The sequence below is a fragment of the Ambystoma mexicanum genome, chromosome 3p (assembly GCF_040938575.1).
Source record: "Ambystoma mexicanum isolate Mex_15411 chromosome 3p, UKY_AmexF1_1, whole genome shotgun sequence".
NCBI lineage: Eukaryota > Metazoa > Chordata > Amphibia > Caudata > Ambystomatidae > Ambystoma > Ambystoma mexicanum.
Window position 1 is genome coordinate 1,139,551,112 of NC_090925.1, and position 19,641 is coordinate 1,139,570,752.

At 46.2% G+C, this 19,641-nt stretch overlaps 1 protein-coding gene across 7 annotated transcripts in view; it reads left to right on the forward strand.

Annotated features, from left to right (window-relative positions):
• RAPGEF6 (Rap guanine nucleotide exchange factor 6) overlaps positions 1 to 19,641 on the forward strand; it is a 1,719,096-nt gene that overhangs the window by 1,489,677 nt on the left and 209,778 nt on the right. For all 7 annotated transcript variants that reach the window (XM_069652531.1, XM_069652536.1, XM_069652533.1 and 4 more), the window contains 2 exons: positions 13,244 to 13,455; positions 14,279 to 14,402. In XM_069652531.1, the coding sequence (XP_069508632.1) occupies positions 13,244 to 13,455; positions 14,279 to 14,402 (336 nt within the window). The remainder of the gene's footprint in view (positions 1 to 13,243; positions 13,456 to 14,278; positions 14,403 to 19,641) is intronic.

Genomic DNA, 19,641 nt, shown 5'->3' on the forward strand with positions numbered 1-19,641 from the left:
GTATTTCCTGGTGAGAAACAATTCAGGTCAATGGAGACCCTACTCAACAAGTTCCTCAAATCGTAGACGTTCCTCGTGGTTACACTTCAGCACATGCTAGAACAACTGGAGCAAGGAGATTTCCTTTCGTCCCTGGATTTGAAGGATCCATACTTCCACATTCCCATCTATCGGAAGCACAGGTGCTTCCTTCGCTTTGGTGCAGGCGCAGCACTACCAGTTCAAAGCTCTGCCATTCAATTTAAAGTCGTCTCAAAGGGTATTCACCAAGTGCCTAGCACTGGTAGCCGCCCATATTCGCTGTGCAGGAATATGTTTATGCTTACCTGGACGACTGGCTGATCCACGTGCAGTCTCGCCTGTCAACCCTGCTGCACAACAAGCAGACCATCCAGTGCCTGACTTTGCTGGGATTCTCCATCAACTTTCCAAAGTCATACTTGTTGCCGTCTCAGAATGATCCGTTCCTAGGCTCACAATTCGGAGGAGAGGGTCAAGACCATGCTCCACAAAAAATTCAGCAGCTGTCCTCCCTCCGGATGACAACAGTTCGCTCACTGAAGTCACTACTGGGGATGATGTCCTTTTGTATCCCGTTAGTGCCTCACTGCAGACTGCATATGAGGCTTCTCAAGGAGTTCCTGGATGTCAGCTGGAAACGTGTCGGGATCCTGGAATGACAAGATCACATTCAGCCCAGCATTTCACTGAACTCTGCATTGGTGGAATCCTCGCCAACACCTCACGCAAGGTTCTCTTTTTCGCCCACCAACACATCAGGCGACCGTAACAGATGCCTCCCTGGAAGGTTGGGGAGCACACACTGGAGATTCCACACCAGGTGTCTCTGGCAGCCGGAAGACTAGATACTGCACGTCAGAGTGTTGGAGCTCTGAGCTGTGTTCTGGGCCCTCCGGTCTTTCCAACCCCAACTCCTGGGCAAAGTAGTTTGCATCTTTACAGACAACACGACTACGATGTTCTACATCAGGAAGCGGGCGGCGGGGTTGACCAATTCTCCCATTCTGTGCAAGGAAGCTGTGATGAATCTTAAGGGATTCTCACAGAATCCCTACCTAAAGTCTCCTCCCAGGTGGCCAGGGGAAGGCAGACTCTTCCTTATCCTAACCCTGGGGGTGGTATTAGCCGGGTGGATCACCTGGGCGGAGAACACCCGAAGGAAGCAGTAGGGTTCCGCTAGGAGAAATGTGGTGATACTCTTTGAAGGATGAGATGATCATGATACCAGAATACCTAGTGGCTTGTTGTCAGAGTCAAATTCTCTTTTCTAAAGGTATCCAAAATGTTAATCATGACAGTGATTATGGTTAGGGTAATAATCGGAACATCAATACCCTTCCTTCTGAGACATATGATCTTTCATTTGGTTTAGACTGTGAAAACAAGCAACTACCAATAATATCTTTAAAATCCTCATCTAAAGGTATGTTTTACCAGCAGAGTGAGGTAAGTAAACCTAAAACAGAAATATGTGATGAAACGAAGAATCAGAAAGTTGGGGATCTAGTCCCATAAAACCATAGGTACTGGGACGAGGAAGAGGATCTCAGAGGCAATTTAGTGCAATTCGCAGTATAGTGTTCTGAACAATACACACCTGAGCACGAATTTTGACTATTTAAATCCCCCTCATGTGTTCATGAGAAGGTGTGGCAATTGTAGTAGTAGGTAGTAGAAGTTGTTGTTTGTGGCTGTGTATGACGAAGGCCAGAATGAAGACGCCAAGAACACTGCCATGCCTTTGGCGGTTAATGATGCTGAGAGAGTCGTGAAACAGAGAAGCCCAAGTTGCAGAGGTTGCGCAGTGGAAAACGCTCTGGTTGCAGATTACCCTGTGGGAGAGAGGCACTCTCGGTACTCTGTGTCTGCCTCCGGTGGCTGGCGAGCACCAGGATCAGAGAGTAGTAACGACTACTCTTGCTCGGGAAGTCACGAGCCAGGGGACAGCAACTGGTGCTCTCAGAAGACCAGATGCGGTAGCAGAAGCAAGAGACATGGGCGCGCATCTAAAACCTGGTGAGTTATCCACAAACAGAGGGGGCAAAAGTGAAACCCTAGTATAACCACCATTGCCAAAGCAAAGCAAGAACAATATCGATATCAAATCCGAACTGTAACCATCATTGTCAAAGTAAAAAGGGGCCAATCTATAAGACAGATAACAACCAGCATTGCCTAAGGTAATTGGAAGAAAGGGGGAAAAGAGCTTTCTTAGAGAGAGAAACGTGAATGAAAGACATTAACAACAGTTCCCAGGTGTGATGGTGAAAACTCAAAGATGGCAGGCAAGTCACCCTCCTTGTTAAGAGTGGAAACGGGGAGAGGGATGTTTCCTGCAGTACTTGTGGCCAATTAAACAGTGGAACAAGCAGCATCAATGGGTGTTGCATACTAATGGAAGAAGTTGTGAATCTTATTGTTTTTGAAAGTCAAAAGGCTTTACTGATGTTTTGAAGTAACCCACACCTCAGAGTACGTGTGTTAGATGTATCCTGGCAAGAGAGTATACCAGGAAAGGTATTGTTAGTAGTAGTCCTGGCAGGTTAGTGAACCCGCTAGAAGACATTGAAGTACTCCATTGTGGTGACAGGCTGTGATGGAAATAAAGTGGCAATGCCACCAATATTTTTGATGAACTGTAGTAAAACCATCCTGATGAAAACATTGTTGTGTATAAAGAAGTGTGTAGTATTTGCCTTTCTCGAGAAAAGATAAGTCCTATTGAAATACTAATTAGAAGAATAATGAACTTTGTTTGATTCTAAGATAAACTTGACACCAACTGTAACCCTCCAGAAGTGAAGAAACTGGATTACTGGAATTAACTTTATCCATTGGCCCTTTCATTTGGAAATTCTGCTTGACTCTTGGGGAAGAGGCTCCAAACCTGGTTACAAGAATATTTGGTTCTAATTATTTTTTTTATTTATTTGAACAGCCATATGAATATCTGAAATGCATTTGTTGTGTGTAAGTGTGAAAGACAAATATGTTTGTGTATTAGTGTTTTCCTTTAGTCTTAGTTTCATAGGCAGGGAAACCAATGTTATTTTGGGAAAAGCGAGGCATTTAGAGCACACTTTTAAGTTAATACAATGGCTTCTTGTGAAAAATCTGTATCAAGTTGTCTGCCTCGCATTTCTGACCCCTTACATAGCATGTACACTGTGGCACTTGGCTCTGTTCCAGGGTATTTTCCTCATTTCGTTTAACTTGGCAGGGGTCCAGAAGACCATTGCAGATTCCCTCAGCAGGGAACTGAGATCATGCCACGAATGGGAACTCCGTCAAGATCAAGTTCTTTATCTCCGACCTTCTTCATCTATCAGTAGCACACTGCATCAGACTGCTTCCTCTCCCAGATCTACTCTACAGAGAAGGAGGATCCGTTCTACACCACAAACCAACATCCTTGAAGTTGATGGCTTGGCTCCTGCAGACCTAGAATTTGGACACTTTGCATTGCCTTTAGAATGCAGAAAAGTTCTCTCAAAGGCTAGAGCTCTCTCCGTCCTCTCCTGCTACAAGCACAAGTCGAAGCATTTCACTATATGGTGTTGTTCGCAACGTCTCTACCCTCTTCGAAGCACAGCTGATCAAATACTGACATATCTTCTATCACTGGCGCACGCATAGATTAAAGGCCATCTCGCTACCATCTTTCGCTATACTCGCCCAACTGGAAAACCTTCCCTGTGGTCTCAGGCTAGTGAAGGAATTTTTCCAAGTATTTATTTAATAAATTCCCTCCAGGAAAGACACCAGCTCCAGCGTGGAAGCTTAATGTGGTTCATTCCAAGTTAATGGACCTGCCTTTTGAGGCTCTGCATCAGGCTCCTCTGAAGTTTCCCCTCATGGAAGATTGACATCAGCCAGACGTGTTAGAGAGTTGCAAGCTCTCTCCTGCAAGCCGCTGCATTTGACTTTTCATCACTCCAGGGTGGTGCTGGGCACTGTGACGAATCCTAGGGTATTGTCACTGCTCCCATGGGTGGAGCCCCTTCCCATGAGGCCAGGGAGGTGAGGCCGCTACCCGATAGTCCCCCTGGGCATAGTACTCAGCAGGAGGATCTTATGGGGAGGGAAACCCCCTAAGGGACAAGTGACAACTATCGGTGGAGAACACAGTATTCCCATCCTCCATCCCTACATCCCTCATACTCCTACCTTACTCCTACCTCTAAATGTTTCTGCAGGGTAGAAAACTCCAGCCTCGTAGGACATACTGAGACGAGGAAGAGTGGGGACTACTCATACAGACTACATAAAGGAACTGAGATTAGTGGGATAGTAGGATCCCACCTAACCCAGTGGAGAGTAATACGCATAACACTGGGATCAACCAGATCTGCAGAGGAATAACGAGCATAACCTGGAACCAAAATACACATTCTATTCAATATGGACATTTCAAATACATAAAAATTGTAGGACTGATCCACCCTGGAGGAGCCGCGAGAGCCAGCATGGCTTAGAGGAAAAAAAAGTGGACCAGGATGCTGATAAGGAAACGCAGAGCTCCAGGGCCAGTCCAGAGTGGGAGAACCATTTGACAGCCCACCAAGAGAAGCTCCAGGCTTTCCTTATCAAGGGACGGTGCGAGAAGAGATAGCTGTGCAACCCACGGAGCTGCTGCAGCGAGAAGGCAATGAGTCGGGGAACCCCGCAAGCTGATTGCAGATGCCAGGGAAGACCAGGACGATCACGGAATGCGAGAGAAGGTGCGCTTGCCGCTGGGAGGACGCTGGAACCCTGAGAAGATGGTGGAGAGCCCAAAATGGGAGAGCAAGGCAGAAATACAGGGTCTGGGGCCGTGACCAAAGGGAAGAAACACTATCATATTGCGTTGCATGATCACACTTGCCAGAAGAGTGAACCAAGTCTATCGGAACAGAAAGCTATACAAGAGAAGCGAGTCTGGGACCCACAATAAAACCGAGAATGCAGGGTCTGGGGCTCTAACCCAAGGAAAGAGATGCAGTCATACCTTGATGCGCTTGATGGTACTTGCCAGGAGAGTAAACCAAATATATCAAGAAGGAAAGCCACATGAGAAAGGCCAGGGGAAGGGTGACATTCCCCCAGCAAAAATTGTGAAACCTGAGAAAGGCCAGGGGAAGGGAGGCATTCTCCCACCAACATTGAACCATCCGAGAAGCCTAAGAAATGCCTGGGGAAGAGAAGCACTGCCCAAACAAGCATTGTGAAGCCTGAGGATGGCCATGGCAAGGGAGACATTCCACACCAACATTAAACTGTCCGAGAAACCTCAGAAAGGCTAGGGGATGGGAGACATTCCCCCAGTAAACATTGTGAAGTCTGAATAAGGCTAGGGCACGGGAGACATTCCCCAGCAGCCACTGTGTTATTTAGAAAGCCTGGGAAAAGCCAGGGGAAGGGAGACATTCCCCCAACAGAGAATTGAGCAGCTGAAAAGGCTCAGGAAGGTTAGGGGGTGAGGTCCTCCCCCTTACACAGTAAACTGGGGCCAGAGGGGAGGGCGTCATCCTCCTGGTCAAGAAAGCTGGGGAACCATGTATTCATAAGACATCATAGTGAAAACAACTATGATATAGAAGGGACTCTGATTGTGAACTATGTTTTTGAGAAACCCACTGAAGCTGGAACTTTGTTACTTTCAAATAAGACTACAACCTGAGGAAGGGAGACATCCTCTCAGAACTCGTTCTCAAGTTTGAAGTTGTAGAAAAAAAACTGATTTTTAGTTTGCTGCAGAATGTAAGGGAAAGAAATAGGTTTTTGACACAGGATGGTGGACTCTCTTACTTTAGACATCCTGACCGTTTCCATAGTACTTTTATTTGAGGCAGGGAAACCCCTCTTCGTGTTGGCGTTAGTTAGGGTATTTCCTCCTTTGTTTTCAATCTAATAAGTCTTTGCCAATCATCATGCCACCACTGTGTTACTCATACTTCTGCACCCTCACAGCACTCATCCTTCATTCATGCCCAAGGTTGCATCATCATTCTACCTCAACGAACCACTGGTTCTGCCTGTGTTCTTTTATTCACCCACCTCTCTGGTGTAGAGGGCATTGCCTTCACTGGACGTTGCCCGTACTTTGAAGTTTTATATTGCACATACGAATGCATTTTACGGAACTTCACAACTCTGTGAAATTTGCACCTTTTGAACAAGGGAAAGCCCTGTCCAATGCTTCCATTTCCAGGTGGCTATCTGGCTGGATTTCACATTTTTATCAGCTGGCGAACAGACCACTGTCAGATAGACCAAAGGCACATTCCACCATAGCCGTGGCTTCTACTACGACATTCTTTTCTGGTGTTCCCTTGCTTGACATCTTCAGGGCTGGTACTTAGACCCACACCTTTACAAAATTCTACTGCATGGACATGGATTCCAGGACTGAGTCCCATGTCAGACAAGCAGTCCTTCTCAACCTATTTACTCGAGGTGAATGTTCCAGTGGTGAGTTCATTGCTTCTGTCAAGCTGTACCGCCTCCCATTTGTTGTGTATATGTACTGCTGTGTAATCGTATTCATAAGCATGTGAATCCATGAAAGATCCCATACTGGAGACAAGTTACTTACCTGTAATGCTTGTTCTCCAGCATGGGTACCTTTCATGGATTCACATGCAACCTTCCCACACTACCCGTCTATGGCTCTCTTATTGGTTCCTGCTGCTTATATTGAGTAACTTTTGTATTTCTATGACACAGCACGTCTGGACTGGCTGGGGTCACTTTATCTACTAGGCAGGTGACCAGCGTTAGGAAATAAAGACCACAGATAAACTCTTATTTGCAGAGGATACATGCAATGCGGTAGGCTGAATTTACAATGTAAGAGGGCGAACCTGGATTTTTGCCATGAATGGAGAAGTCAGTGGCTCTTAGACTGACGCATATCTTTTGTGCTTTGTGTGTAGGTTCAGTTTCGGCATTTTCTGCAGCATATGCGAAAAGTCTTGCACTCCTGAGCGTGAGTCTGGAAATACTTGTTTGGCCATATCGCAGCAATTATCTTAGTGAATCAGGCGTGTCCAACCAGCACGCTTTGCAGATTGATACAAGCCTTACCGGGTTAGACTTTCATAGTTGTAGTACAGCACATTTGGGATTGATAGATATGTTGATACGGACATACTGAGTAATATGGCACAGCTGTTGTACCAGCACTTGTGTTCTAGATACGATGGTATGAGATGCTCAGATTGCACTAATTATACTGACACACGCGCCAGCACACTGCGCCCGCCAAGCTAACTACTTTCTTTTTTTCCCTTTTTTCCTTCATCCCTTATTGTAATTGTTCATAATGTATATCCAATCCATTGGGCATTATATTGATAGCTAACTTATGTGAATGCACTAATTGAAACAAACGATATGACAATTATGTGCACCATAAACATTTCTGTACCTTGAACCTTAACATGTAAATGTTGGTGATGGGCTGCGGTTATGATACCTTTGTTCAGGGACTCAATGGGGGATGGTCTGGGGATCCCCTACATACACTACTGGACCAACATTCAGTAGCTCGGGGTGACACCCAACCTCTTTGATCACCCCACTGTCAATCCCCCAAGGTTAGGCAGAGGACAAAATCACTGCATATTTACTGTTCTCCAGCCTGCCTTTTGGAAGGGCCCTCTTTTAGGTGATATGGTTAAGGTAAGATAATGAATGGATGCCTGTCCTTCCAGGTCCAGACCAACAAACGTATATCCCCAGAGTTCAGAGCCTTGATGGAACAGAACATCCGAGTGTTATGGATGACAACTGTCTGCAACCTGCGGTTCTACTGATGTTTTAGACTACAACTCCAGTGATCTTCCCATTGACTTAGCTGGATAGGGCTGATAGGAGTTGCAGTCTAAAATATCAGGAAAGTTAGACCACCAGCCTAAAGGTATCTTATTGAATACGTTCTTTTATCATATCTGATATACTGTGCTGAATGTGCCTGTCGTTCAAGAGGCTTGCGTAGACCACCCTGTAGGAAGCTAGACATTGGTCTGCGCGAGTCCTGCTACAGTAATGTACTGGAAGCATAGTTGCAGCTACCAAGCTTGGAGGTTCATAGGTCAAACATAGGTTTTTGGATGCCAAACTGTGAGGAAAGAAAGAAATAATTCCCCTAACTTTGAGGCCAGCTCCTGAAAATAGGGAGGATCTGTAAAAAACGTGAAATCAAATGTACAGCTAGTGTCTTCAAAAATTGCAGTATTGTTTGTGTGCGAAGCAGTTTTTTTTATAAGTGAATAATTGATAGTTCCTTTGTTCTGCTTTGCCCCTGAGCCCCTCTGCCTTTCCCTCTTGTGACAAGGTGACGTCCTTGGCCCTTTCAACAGGGGTCCGGGAACCCCTTCCTGGGATGGAGGGAAGAACAGATTTAGTCAAAAGTATCCAAAATACTGAACCCCGTTGTGCCAGCATGCATTTGTGTACATCACGCTTGCCACCAGCCATGCCTCTAGAACACGCAACTCGCCAATCTTTCTTTTCCTGTACTTGGTTAGCAGCAATGCAAGAGAATCAGCTGAGCCCCCTGGAGACAATAGCACTGGTGAGCCTTGTGAAAGTCTCCAAGAAGAGACAAACAACCCACGTGTTATAGAGAGACAATTCAGAGCAGCTGCGGACACGAGACCAGAAAAGAGAGACGCAGAGGGAAGCCACTGACACGGTTGTGACAGAGGCAGCATGATCCCCCCCCCCCTAAACACCAGAGGGAATTTGCTTGCATATTTTTACCTGCTGAACCACCAGTCACAGTTTAAAACTCTTACTGATGCCAGCAGGAGAGCCAGCCCCAAAAACATGAACTATAACGATTTACTGTGTCCAACATTTTGTGGGGTAAATCTGAAGAACGAGTGGGTCGGCCTTAGGCCCTCGTTCAAAGTTCTTCTGTGCAGATTCACCACCCGGGGTGGGAAAAGCAGCCAGATTGTATAGGGACAGAACCAATGGCAGGAAGAAGGGGGGGATACAAAGGAGGGGACAGGAAACGGGATGATGTTGGCTATTCAGGTGAAGTCAGCAGTGGAAGAGGAGCAAGAGATCAGGAGGAAGGAAGGAGAATATTGGTGGAAAAGGTGAGTTATTGGCTTAGGATAGATAGTTCTACAGAATGAGTGTGCGTGCGTCAGAGGCGTAGACTGGGTAGAGCCTGAGCAGGCAAGGCCCACCCAAAATCTGTAAATGCCCACTCAGGGGCGATGTGTGGGCATTTACAGATGTTAATGTCACTGTGGTGAGCCCAACAACATTAGCTTCAAACCCCACTTGTTAGACAATCCTGGCTCCGCCTCTGGCTTGTGTGTGTGTGTGTGTGTGTGTGTGTGTGTGTGTGTGTGTGTGTGTGTGTGTGTGTGTGTGTGTGTGTGTGTGTGTGTGTGTGTGTGTGTGTGTGTGTGTGTGTGAGATAGGCAGGTAACAAGTGTAGTGTAGGATGTGATAGTAGTGGGAGGGAGGAGGGTAGTGAGAGGAGGAGTAGTGGTAGTGATGGGTGGAGGAGATTACTAGTAGAAGGATGGGAATAGTGGTGTGGAGGAGGAGTTAAATGGTGTGAAAGGTGCTAGGAGTATTAAAACATCGGAGAGACAGAAGAGTGGCGGGTGGAGTAAGGAGGAGGGTCAGACAGTAAGAGTAGAAATGAGGCGGTAAGTGTCGATGTGAGTGAACAGGCCAACAGAATCCAACTGAGCGGTTTCAAGCCACTTCTCAACTCCTATAGAAGACTAGGAAACTGGCTAGGGACAGCTATGACGTCCCTGATGGAACTCAGAGAGTCACCGTTTTAGGGAGACCATCTGTATTGTAAGCCAGAAGCTAGACAGGGGTTACCATTCAGTAGCACTAACTTTAAAGGTACGGACGGCCCGGTTAGGGAGGAACTCTAACAAGAAAACGAGAGAGATGGGTGACCCTAGGACTCAGAACACTTTAATATAGACCCTTGAATTGCTCTTGAGATGTGGAGGGATTTGTGTGCCATTTGTGACCTTCCCTTGTGAAGGTGAGTCTTTTGAAGCTAGCTCTTGTACCATTAACAACTTTACAGTCATAACTCAACCTATTGCATTCTGTCTGCCACTTTTCTAATATTCTCAAATTATGTACTGTGACAAATCTTTGGATGTCGTCCCTTTTTCCCTAGGGGGAGCCCCTCCCCCTTAGGCCAGGCTGCTACCCGATAGTCCCCCTTGGGGTGGTACTCATCGGGTGGATCTCGTGGGGAGTGATCCCCCATGGGACTAGGGATGACTGTCCAGGAAGACTGTGGTATGCCCAAGACACATCCCCACCTCCCTCATCCTCCTACACCACACACAGTCACACAATTCCATACACTTCAATGCATCTTTGTAAAGCAGATTAATTGACCTCCCTCACTGGCATAAAGAAGAGTAGGGATTACCTCTGTGTAACCAACCGAAACTTGGATGAAGAAGAACACAAGAACCCCACTTGAGAGTAATAATAGCAATACTGAGATGAGGAGGAGGTCGCAGAGTTAAGCGTAGCGACCCTCCGAACCTACATGAGCAGTCCAGACAATATGAATCAAACAAGTACACTCCAAGGCTAAAAAGGGAAGAAGGACTTTATGACTTTTCAGATCCCTCCTGGACATGCCAGGAAATTTGAATGCGGCTGTGAAAATGGAGAAGCCATGAGTTGAGATACTTAGCTGCAGAGACGCAGGCTTGGATGCAGGCTCTCTTCTTGGACAGGACAGAGTCTGTATTGCCTTTGGAGCAGTCGACAAGCCAGTTTGTCAGAGAATGCGCCTGATGTCCTCCTCTTCCTCTAGGCCACCCTACACTTGCGTTTAAGGGTGGCGAGGTCAGAGTCTCATATCAAGGGTTGCACTTGGAGGTGGGCTTCAAATGGATCCTCATGACAGGGGCAAGGATATCAAGTGTGTTAGTCAGAGAGAGATGCAGGTTAGAAAGGGCTGTGGCAAAGTGTGAGTCAGCCGCAGGCATAAGAGGAGGCAGGAACGTAGCGGCGAAAGCCTCCACTGACATGCGCTTCATGGGCTGGATGGCCGAGAAGGTGGGTGGCAGTGCTGGGGTCGGCTTCACCTGGGGCACAGAGAGCGTCGGGTGGGAAGAGAGAAGAAAGTGGTCAGTCCAAAAGAGAGGAGTGATGAGGGGTTGAGAGGAGATGTCAGAAGAGATGAAAACATCCACGGTGTTCCCAGCAAAGGGTGTCAGGCCAGAGGGTAGAATAGAAAGAGAGAGGGAGAGAGTCGCAGAGATTGCAAAAGATCCCTGAGGAGGGGTTAGAAGCATCCAGATGGGTGTTGAGGTCTTCGAGGGGAGGTCAAGAGGTATAGGCAAGGAGAGAGGATGAGAGGTCGGCCCACTCGGAGAGGAAGAGGGCAACCTGGCCCAGTAGCGTGTAATTGATATCCACAGTAAGAGAGAGGCCAGGAGAGATAGAGATCCTGCAGACCAGGTATTCAAAGGAAGAGTAGGCCTGCGTAGGAATGACAGAAGCAGGGATCCACTCCGGAAAGATCAGAGCTACTCCAACTACTGGACGGTTGGTTCTGGGTTCGGAGAGAATTTTGTAACCATCTAGGAGGAGAGTGTCGACACTCGTGACAGAGCGGGCCGTGAACCATGTCTCTGTGAGACCGAGGACATCCAGATCAAGTTCCTCGAGGAGTTGGCAGATGTCCGATGAGTGTTTGACAGCAGAGCGAGAGTTGAGAGTAGTGACGTGGAGCAGATTGCCATGTTCCTTCTGAGGAGGGGTACAGGCAAGAGGTACACCATGCAGAGGTGGTAGAGTGGCCCAAGAGTGGGCAGAGGAAGAAGGTGATGGAGTGGCCAGAGAAGATAAGCAGGGTGCTCGGTGGTGGCGGAAGCGCCAAATGGGTGTAGGTAGGAGTATCAGGAGAAGGGAGGAAATTGGTACGTTGTGGGAAACACCTATTGGAAAGGAGGAGATTGGTCTGGGAGCCGTAGAACAAGACAGTGCCATTCAGACATTAATGATGGTCTTGGAGGAGTGGAAGGGAGCCAGGAGGACCTCCTGCCGTGTACCACCATTAATGGGAGGGAATGACAAAGCGGATGTCGATAAGGGTCTGTCTGGAGAAAGCGCTGGTGTAGGTATCCATGATAGGGAGGTCTGGGTTGGGGAGCAGGATGTCCCTTTTGAAGTTTTTCCTACCAGACTTAGTGAGAGGGAAGCAGTTAGAGAAGATGTGAAAAACAGTGAGGACCATAGAAGGTGCGAAGGAGGTAGGAGGATGGCGACGGGCTTGAGGGAAGAGGGGGAGACGCACAGCCCTGGGGTACACAACTCGGGATGCGCAGTGGGGGGGGGGGCTGGGTAACAGCAAAGTAAGGCACAGGGGGAGAACAATTAAAACAGAGCAGTGAATGGCATGCATTGCAGGGGGATCTACGGTGGGCAGGAGCTTAAAGAGACCCAGTGACAGTGCCACAGTTACCAGAATGCAAAATACCCAGATTCAACTTTCCTAGAAGGGGGAAAAATGCACAGGTTGTAAACACAGCACAGTGAAAAATGCCCGGAATTCAACTTTCCTACCAGGGGCAGTGGCGGTGGGGGGGGCCTTGGGGGGTTGGTCCGTTTTTAAACACAGCACAGTGCAAAGCACTCAGATTCTGCTTACCTGGAAAGTTGCAGCATGTTGACGGCTACCAATCTCACGCTACCAGCAGACGCCACTGAAGCTGCCCTTAGCCTCCGGCCCCTTCGCCATCTAGGGTCTGCCTAGGGTGGCCGCTAAAAGGGCCAGGCAGCCAGTAGGAGCGCATGGGGAGAGGGCAGGACACACAAGCAGCAGGAACAAGGATAAGGGGAGGTGGAGCGGGAACTTGCGGGCTACGGCGCAGCAGAAATTTACTTTTGAAAACAACTTGGTTACAGTGCGAAAGAGCACACAGCCTCACCCAAGCACCCGAGTAGTGGCATGATTTCCCCTTGCAAAGTAACAATTGAACCTTGCTGGATCTTGGTAGAAGATCAAACAAAAAGTAGCACCAAGCGATTTAAAAGACAATACTCCGATATTGAACATGAAAGGTTAATGTTTGGGCATGCTTTGTTTGTCTGCTCTTTAGAAATAGTTTAATTTGCTTTGATGGTTGCACGTTAATTTTCAAGGTCCTTGAATTTCGGTAAAGTATTCTATAATAAGGTTTGTCTTGTATTAATTGGATCTCCTTTTTTGTTGTTGTAGTGGGTTAAATCTGGCACCTGTTGCACGACTTAGAGGCACATGGGAGAAATTACCAAGCAAATATGAGAAGCTCCTCCGCGATCTACAAGACCTTTTCGATCCGTCCAGGAACATGGCCAAGTACCGCAACATTCTTAGCAGTCAGAGCATGCACCCACCAATTATTCCGCTCTTCCCTGTTGTCAAAAAAGACATTACATTTCTTCATGAAGGTATCCGAGACAGTAAAAAATACTGCACTTCACAAAAGCCATTGGGTGCTGTTTGATACATTTTCTTGTTTTGCGAGGTGTGATGCATCCCCTATCGAGAAACATAAATGAGCCTTGTGCTTTGAATGAGTAATGTGAACTCACCACCCTCTTCCTACGATAAATTTGAAATGTCTAAGCGATGAAAGTCATGCACATTCAAAAAACATACCTACCGAATACATTTGGAAAACTTACTCTCTATCCTAATACATCTCTAGCTTTCCCCGAAATGGCTTCTGACATGCTGGTCGGTTCTGGGATCACATATTTACATCTGAAACCGAGGCCAGAGCCATCAGCATTGACAGGCATGTCTATTCGAAGCATCCCTCAGTTCAATAGCCGAGCAAACTGTCAATGTATTAATTGCAGTGCACATCCTCTGAATTCGGTAGGCAATAGGATTGGTTTTCATCAAAATGTCACTGTTCACCCATTTCCTGGCAGCATTAAATTGCACATTTTGATTGAAATAAATCACTTTGCCACTCTTCCAAACCGCAGCTGTCCCTTTTGGATTTCATTATTAAAAAGTGTACTGAAACATACTTTCCGAGGGTACTGGATGCCTTAGTTGGTGTCACGTAAGTGTTGCAGTCCTGCAATTCTGTCTAGAATGTTAATCTGTGATATTACACGGGGAGGTGGCATTAAATGGGACTTCAAGTACTTTAAACCAAATAACCATGCTACTTTAAGACAGTGAGCAATTTATTTTCTCATTTATCTGTAAACAAAATGATTGTTGCATTGAAAGTTTGATTATTTTTTATCCATTCAGGAAATGACTCCAAAGTGGATGGCTTGATTAACTTTGAGAAACTGAGAATGATTGCCAAAGAAATTCGCCAAGTCATTCGGATGACTTCAGCTAACATGGATCCAGCTGTAATGTTTAGACAAAGGTACGCAGTTAAAAGAATCCAGAATTGGGGAAATGTGCACTATTGCTGTAGAAAGGTGTGCCTATGTGGTGCTTATATTCATTAAAGGGCTGAGTTGTACATTTTACGTAAAGTAAGAATGCACACGCAATTCTAATCACATATGTCTTTACATATTACGTTATTTGTTCTGGTACATCCATGTAAAGTTTATTACACGAAAACCTGATTCTAGGCCCTCTATACAATACACAAGGTTTTTACCGATGTATAGATGCCAACTAAATACTATAACAGTGAAGATCAAGGAGACTCTCTATAATAATAAAAGGCAACCTACCTTTTATTAAGAAACATTATGGGATTGGGTCAAGATGGTGTTATTTGATCATCGAGTTGTCATCCTGGAACAAATAGTAGTATTCTTTAGTTCTTCGGATTGGTGATTTTCAGGCAACCCACATGAAATAATTTTTTGTAGTCTCTTTCTGGATTTTGCTTTCAGGGTCCCAATATCCTGTGTTACGTTATACCCTCAAGTTATAACTTCACTGTGGCATTGATATCTCAGTGCTGTATTTTCACTACAAATATTATTCAATTCTCTGCAGGCCTAGAGACTCTATTTCCCAACATGCAGTAGTTCTTGAACGGTCTTTCACAGTATGCTCCTCGATTCAAACTTCACTTTCTCAACACAGTGTTTCTTTAGCGTCACGTTTTCCAAATTATTTAAGGGATCGGAGCCCCATGTTTTTGTCCATTCGCTAGATTATAGGAGACCCACTTTCCTGCTAGGCAGCATTTTTTAGTCCATCTTTCACATTTCAGTATGTTATAGGTGACAGATTGACAGCGTGCAATGTTTCTTTAATTCCAGCATGTCATAGTTTGTCATGGGGTAAACCACACCATTTCCCAACTTGCAACTTCTTTAGGCTTAAGTTTTCTGAGTTTGCGTTGGCACAATTTTCCAACAGGCTATGTTCCTGCCAAGCTGCGTCCGTCCAGTTCCTTGGGTCGCGCAGCTCAGCTTTACTTATTGCCTTCATGTGTTGAGCACTCCCTCCTTGCTCTTATTTGTTTTGTAACTTTCTTTATTGGTTTTACAACAATGATATGATAAGACAATACAAGACCGTGCACCGGTCAACGTGACCCCTTATCCCCCCTCCCTCCCTTGGACCAATCCCCGCTTGATATTTAGCTCAGTTTCTTATCAGTTCTAATATCTTCGTTGTTTGGCACTCAAGGCTGCTGTTGAGGAATCCGGTTGCTCGTGGCAGTTTTGTGTTGGTGGTGGAGACTGTGAAATCGTGTCGTCTGCGTTTAACAGGTATGATATGTAGAGGACCCGGATATCTGGGGGGCGTGCATGGAGGGGCAGAGTTCGTAAGTAGTTCATTTCGACATCTTGACAGTAGGTGACATCGTATAGCCACTGTTTTAGTTTGGGTGGTGGACCTCTGCCCCAGTTGCAAGCTATTCGTCTGCGTGCCAGGACAAGGAGTAGGTTCGCCAGTTTTCTGGTATATTCTGGTAATTGGTTGGTTAGGCCCAACATGGTCCGTGTTGGGTCGGGATTCAGTTGCACTCCGATTACAGCTGAGATTTTCACTAGGACTGCTGTCCAGAACGCTCCTATTTTGGGGCATGACCATGCCAGGTGGACAAAGTCGGCTTCCGGGTGCCCGCAGCGAGAGCAGGAGGCAAATATTGTCGTCCTCTGGGCGTGTAGTTTTGCCTGAGAGTGGTAGACCTGATGGACAAAGTTGAAGTGAATTTGTTTGTACCTTGTGTTTATTGCCACTTTCTTTGTGAGAGGGAGTATGTATGACCAGTCTTCGTCTGGTATCGTCATGTTCAGAGCTCTCTCCCACCTTGTTCGAGCTTTTGAGCAGCGAGTGAGTTTTTCAGTTAGTAGGGCTTTGTAGATATTTGACACAAGGCGGCCGTCACCTTAGGCTTGTATCACTCCATGGAGCAGTGGCCAAGTTGGAGGTTGGAGTGGGAATGTGGCGATGATGGTCTGCATGGCGTGTCGAGTTCGGTAGTACATGAAGACCGACAGGGCATTGTCTCCACCTTTGTCGCGGGCCTCTTGAATCGACAGGAACGTGCCGTTCGGAAACAGATCGCCCAATGAGTGGATTTGCAATTTCTTGGTCCAAAGCTGGAACACTTTTTCTGATGTTATAGGTATCCCTGGAATGCTTCTCACTTGAAGGAGGGCAGAGTATCTGGTTTGGATTCCGTTTCTTTTAGCGATTTTTTTTATTTTTATTTATTTATTTTTTCCCAAATCGTGTGCGTCGTGACCATTGTGTTCATCGGTGTTGAAGGTGTCGGTGGTTCATTAAGTATGACTGCGCAAAGTAGGTAGGGTGTTGCCAGGGCTCTTTCGATTTGCACATGTGGCCGGATGAAGTGTGTTGCATACCAATGGCTCAGAAACTGGGCTTGCGCTGCCCAATAGTAGCCTTCTATGTCTGGTAAAGCCAGTCCGCCTTGCGTTATGGGGAGGATCATAATGCTGTGTGCTATTCGGGCAATCCTGCCCGCCCAGCCGAGGTCGAGAAGGATGTGCGTGAGTAGTAGAGGGTATATTTGTGAAGAGGTAGAGTAGTTTGGGGAGGATTACCATTTTCACTAGGGACACTCTTCCCCAAAGTGTGAGGGGAAGCGTTTTCCATCTGTTCACTTTAGCTTGGATAGTGTCGAGCGTCGTCTCGTAGTTGTCTTGCATAATGTCAGTGCTGTATCTGGACATGAGAATTCACAGGTACCGGACCTTCGAGTGTTGCCAGTGGAAGCCAAAGTCGTCCTGGAATTGTTTGGTTGATTCTGTGAGAGGGAAAATTATCGATTTTGCATTATTGATTTTTAGTCCTGAGAAGTTGCCGAATTTGAGGACTGCTCGCATCACCGGATTCAGGTTGTCGTGTGGGTCGCGAAGGAAGAGTGCTATGTCGTCGGCATATAGTGAAATCACCAATTTGTGCGGGCCTAAGGCGAGACCCCTCTGCAGATGACAAAGCCTTAGATCGCACGCTAGGGGTTCCATGACCATGGCGAAGAGCAATGCTGACAGCGATCAGCCCTGTCTGGTCCCCCTGTGTAAGAGGATTTCGGAGGAACTTTTGTTTCCAAGTTTAATTTTAGATGTTGGGTGCTTGTAGAGGAGGCCTATCATTTGGATAAATCATTTGCCGAGGCCCATTCGTTCTAATATTGCAAATAGAAAGGGCCATTCCACAGAGTCAAACGCTTTCTCAGCGTCGAGAAGCACTGCTACCGCTTGGTTTTCTGGGTTAAGGGCCTCCATTGCTCCGAACATTCTTCTGAGTCCGAATGATGTGTTTCTGCCTGGGACGAATCCTGCTTGGTCCGCCAGAACCATTGCGGGCATGAGTGGCATCAATCTTCTAGTCAGGATTTTTGCAAAGATTTTGTTATCAAAATTTATTAACGATATGGGCCGGTAGGAGGCGCAATCTTCCTTGGGTTTGTCTGTTTGCCTGTTTTGTGTAGGAGCTCCCTCCATGCTCTTAGAGGCATTTGAAAGTATGCCAGTCTTCCTTCTCCTCCCCGGTGTAGTGAGTTCCTTCCTGGTCTTCTTGGTGTTAGTAGTGTCATTGATTTCCTCTTCCTTGCTACTGATCGACTCTGTGGTTGGCATGTCCCACATGGTGGTCAGCCTTTCTCAAGAATTCTATTGCTTCTCTCGTTCTTTATTATGTGTTATTTTATTTACAGAATCTGCTCTCAGAGGCATGTATTCTGCAAGACCAAGGCTGGGCCTTTCTATGTGAACAGGGTTCCCATCCACAAGCCATGAATTTTGGGTTAACTGTGCTCCCTGCATTCTTGAATATATTGTGTCTTGGCAGAACAGCTCTGTATATATTACAGAAAACTATATTAAAGACCTTTTATAGACTTGTCGCAGCAGTTTCATAAAAAATAAAACTCTACACTGATGAGGGCACTCACGGAAATGAGTGTCGGGTAGTAGGCTTGTGTCGATTGTGAGAAGGTGTGGCAATTTGTAGAGAGTAGATGGAAAGAAAGGTCAGACGCTTCTCCAAGCCGAGAGTGAGGGGCAGATCTCTCTCCTCGGCTGGGGCCTCCCTCTGGAACAGCCTCCCAGCCTCTCTCACACTTGAGCAGAACAAACTCTGTTTCTGGAAGCAACTCAAGACCTTCCTTTTAGCTTCCACTTTCTCTCTTCCTCTCTGCTGCTGAGGTCCCGTGACTGCTCCGCGCACTGGTACCTGGCTAACTTCTGAACTCGGGCCCAGGCTCCTGCTTGTCCATTTGCCCTTGCACTGCCTTTGGGCTCCCCCTGCACTTAAGGGTCTGTACCTGCAACCCTACAGTTCCCTCTCTCTGAACTTATGGGCTACCTTCTGGCTGCACTTATTGAGTTACCTGCACTTCTCCCCTCCCTCTTCGGCTGCACTTGGGCGATCTGAATGACACAAGGCCTAGTAAGATGGTTGTTCTGTCCTCCCTTTGTTCCCCCTCCTTGTCGTGTCGCGCCTAAAAACACTTGTGTACAGGTGCATTATAGATGTCTTGTCATCATCCTATCATGAAGAAAGATAGTGAGGTACATCAATTAACAGATTAACTTTGAAACACATTTATTAGATGATGAAAGACCCAATACCGTTGAAAGCATTAAGAGAAAGATACACTTAGTCGCACAAAAATAAACAGACAAAATGAGTATATCATTAAGGAATAAAAATATGAACGCGATACAGGGAAAAAAGAAGCACCTGATTTGTTAATATGCACACAAAAAAATCCAAATGTTTTTAGTTATGATTTGTATAGTCCCCTATTCCCATAAAGGCTTTCAATTGCTTTACAGTTTGCAAATGTCCATTGCGCATTACATTTTGTTATGAGATAGTCATTCAAATGAAGAAAGTGAGAATCAATGGGAGATATCTGTAACTAATGCAGGTTTTCCTCAAATTAATGCAGTACATTTACAAACACTTAATTTTAGCACTGTTTAATATAATTTGTAAAGTTCTTCACTGGGTCAATATATTTGTTTCCCAGCGTCCTCTAGTTTGCCATGATTTTATATGTAAATTGGCTTTCACAATTTGTGGTTAGATTTTCACTAGGAGCGGTTAGGTAGATGGGGCACATATCTCTCTCTCTCTCTCTCTATATATATATATATATATTTATTTCTGAGGCTTGTGGAATCTGCTTAGATCACATGCTGTGCATAGGCCGA